General features: G+C 34.7%; 1 protein-coding gene across 1 annotated transcript; it reads right to left on the bottom strand.

The window, feature by feature from the left end:
• Window positions 1-40: 40 nt before the first annotated feature.
• LOC143609288 (uncharacterized) lies at window positions 41-2,505 on the bottom strand. The gene is made up of 2 exons (XM_077084083.1): window positions 2,461-2,505; window positions 41-1,204 (listed from the first exon to the last, which is right to left on the bottom strand). Exon 2 carries the CDS (start codon window positions 1,200-1,202, stop codon window positions 321-323), a length of 882 nt encoding a protein of 293 aa, XP_076940198.1. The 5' UTR covers window positions 1,203-1,204; window positions 2,461-2,505; the 3' UTR covers window positions 41-320.
• Between the last annotated feature and the right edge of the window lie 1,252 nt (window positions 2,506-3,757).

The raw sequence follows: 3,757 nt of genomic DNA, 5'->3' as shown, positions 1-3,757 counted from the left end.
AGGATTTTCAGCATCTCCTCTTCTTTTTAAAAATCCTAGATTCGCATACAACTTTTTCTTTAGGGCTTTTCTCCTATTCTTTTTTTGTGATTTAGTGAGCATAGGAGGATCATTACCATTACTTGTCGCTTCACTCGCCCCCGTCCTACCACTGACAACTTCTGTATGAACTTGTTCTTTTGGCACCATGTTTGCATCAGGAGTTTCAGTTTTAGCTGAAATCATTTCATGCGTCTTTGGTTCAAGAGCTTTAGTTGTACTTAATCCTTCATGTGTGCTTTCACGGGTACTTAACGTATCACCCAAGTCTGGATTCTTGTTTAACTTCTGCCTCTTTTGTTTTTTTGATGCTGGTTTATCTGTTGAAGTGGTACCCAAACCCGTCTCACCTTTGGATGCTTCCAAGCTTTGTGGTACCTCGGATTCAAAATTTCAACTAAAGTTGGCCGTTTGTTATCCAACTCCAAGCTTTGTGGGTACCACGGATTCAAAATTTCAGATAAAGTTGGCTGTTTGTTATCCAAGTCCGGCTTCTTTTTACTTTTTTCCATACCATTCCCATTAACATATGTGGTTTCACTCTTCCCAGTCTTAATATTGGCAACTTCTTCTATTGACACCAAGTTTGCATCAGGAGTTGTAGTTTTACTTGCGACTGTTTCGTTACATGTTACTTCAAGAACTTTAGTCATACCAAATTCTTCGTGTGTGCTCTCAGGGGCACTTAGAGTGTCACCCAAATCTGGATTATTGTTATTCATTTTCTTTCTATTTCTCTTTCTCTTTTTTGATACAGTATTATCTGCTGCATTTGAACCTGAACTTGCTTTACCAGTGGTAGTTTCCATTGCCTTTTGTACTTCGACCTCCCTATTAAGATTTGTAGTCAAACTTGAGCCCGTCTTACCAGTGGCAACTTTTGTGTGCTCTTCTCCTATGAAATTTGAACTCTTTCCATCACCAGTACCAGCTGAACTTATGCCAATATCTTCTCTTTTTTCTAACGATCCTAGATCTGCAGTCAATACTTTCATGAGGGTTTTCCTCCTCTTCCTTCTCTGTGATTTAGTGAGCTTAGGAGCATCATTACCACTGACATTTGCATTTAACTTATTGATGGGGGCATTTCTCGTATTCATTTGTGAACGCTCCTGGACAAGAGATGCCATGATCGCTTCCATTCTCTCTAAAGGTGTTGTCATGCCTGAGATAAAATCCAACAGCAAAAAGTTACTAAATAAAACTCATTTGTAAATCTTCAGAGCAAGGATACCAAAATGTCTAAATGCTACTAGATTTTGTAACTTTGTGACAAACCGCTAAGAACATCTTATTTATCAGTCAAAAGAATTACCAATGAAACAAGTCTCGTATTTTAAACTAAACAAGCTATAACTGCGTTAGGTTTTGACATCAAAACCAAGGGAATACATTTTACATAAATCTATCAATGTAAGTAGTAAGTTTACATTTTTTCACACGCACAAATTTCTTTTTTGGCAAACTGCTAAGAACATCAGATGTATCATTTATCACAGAACTCAAATAAAGTACAAATGAAACAAGTCTCGCATTTAAACTAAACAAGCAATAACTGCATTAGGTTTTGACAACAAAACCAACGGAGTACATTATATATAAATCTATCAATGTAAGGAGTAAGCATACATTAATTTTCATACGAACAAATTTGTAACAATTTGTGACAACCCGCTAAAAACATCAGATTTATCAGTCGGAATAAGTACCAATAAAACGACTCTTGTGTTTAAAATTAAACAAGCGATAACCGCATTAAGTTTTGACATCAAAGCCAGTGGAGTACATGTTATATCAATCTATCAATGTAAGCAACTAAGCATACATTCTTTTTCACACACGCAAACTTGTAGCTATTTGTGACAAACTGCTAAAAAATCAGATTAATCAGTCCGAAGAAGTACCAATAAAACAACTATTGTATTTTAAACTAAACAAGCAATAAGTGGCGAAGCTTGGAGGAAAATGCGGAGAGCGCCAGAGTCAATATGTATAAAATTTTCATAAACAGGGGGGGGGGGGGGGGACTCAAATTTACGAACGAGAAAAACAGGTAAATTTACACTACTAGGCTTCGGGTATGGCGATAAGTTCATTAGGTTTTGACATTAAAACCAAGGAAGCACACATTTGATATCAATGTAAGCAGTAAGCATACACGCAGATAGATATTTGTAACTGCATTAGGTTTTGACAAGGAAACCTATATATAGAGTACAATTTGGATGTTTCTATGAAGTAAAGTATTTTGGAAAAAAAAAAAAAAAAAGAGTACAATTTATATGAATATAACGAGTAATCATATTTAATTAGATTCAATCGAAGTGTCATAAACGGAATCACTAACCTAACGACGGTATAAGATAAATTTACGAAAACGATAAACAAATTCAGTTAGAATTTGACGATTATTGGACATACCTGGATTGAAATTGTTCGTACTCCGGCCAAAATTTCCCGGACGGTGATCAGTACAGACGGAGTTATCGGTTGCACGACGGCGGCAGGGATATAGAAACAGGCCCTAATTATTTATTATTATTATTATTATTTCGTTTTCATACCTGAAGATCTCTGTTTTCTTCATTTTTCGCATTTAAGTTTTATAAGTGCTCATATGGCCCCAAAACTTTTTCCAAACTACGATATCCGATATCAAATATTGCTTGCTTAACTGGTTATCACGTAATCCAAGGTCCAATGGTTCGTGCAATACAATTGTAATTATGTAATATGACGCAATATTCTGTTTAAGTTGCTACGGCTATTGCTCTACCTGTTTTAGTGATGAATATAAAAAATCAATTTCTCTCTTTTCTTGTACAAAATAAATGTGCATTTTGCAAGTACATTTTTTTATAAGTAAGGCTAACATTGCCAATGTAAAACATAGTTTCAAAATACAATCGTTTTATGTAACTACCATACTGTTTACTCTTTAAATAAGTTCTGCGGCTCACTCAAATATACAAATAGTATTACTTTTAAAAATAAGTCATATAAGTTACTTGACCGATTCGATCAGTAAATTAATAAGACGTCTAATTCAACATCCGATGTAGTTATACAAACGTTGTTTTTAATGAAAATATTCAACTTGTCAATCATGATAAAAAAAAATTTAACAACGTTTGAAATTCCCCCAATACTCAAGTGAACCTTCCTAAGACTGGATGTCAAACCTACATAGTGATTTTGACCTCTAAAAACATCATTAAGGAGGAACCTCACCACTATGAGAAACCCTCTTGAATCGGTTTTCAAACCTAAAACCATTAAACCTCAAGCATTAACTATCACTTTGTATAATTGGCAACAAGAAAAACTACAATCAATATATTTATACTGACCGATTGAATTCAATGTACACATGATCCAAACTTCATGTGGTGGAAGTTGGAACTGTGGAAGACAACATCATTAAAGGTGTTGGCACTCAATCCTAGTGATTCGCTTTCGAAGTGCCACGTATGAGAAAGAAATGAGTTTTGCAATAAAACACCTTGATCTACACACTCCATATGTTGATAGAATTTTGTTTCTAACGTCTACCAAAATGCAATAGATTTACATACGATATAACTTCTTTATTCGCATAGAGGTGTGGTGTAATATCTTGTACTATCTCTAGCTCGTTGCTTGAGTTCGTTTTTGATGTATGTATATATGACTTTTTCGTGTTTAAAGAAAAATAAAATACTTTGTATTGCAAAGGTGA

Source organism: Bidens hawaiensis, unplaced genomic scaffold, assembly GCF_021521415.1.
Source record: "Bidens hawaiensis isolate Kalapana, Puna unplaced genomic scaffold, B.hawaiensis_p1.1 tig00419527_1, whole genome shotgun sequence".
Classification (NCBI taxonomy): domain Eukaryota; kingdom Viridiplantae; phylum Streptophyta; class Magnoliopsida; order Asterales; family Asteraceae; genus Bidens; species Bidens hawaiensis.
This window is presented reverse-complemented; position numbering and strand designations above follow the sequence as displayed.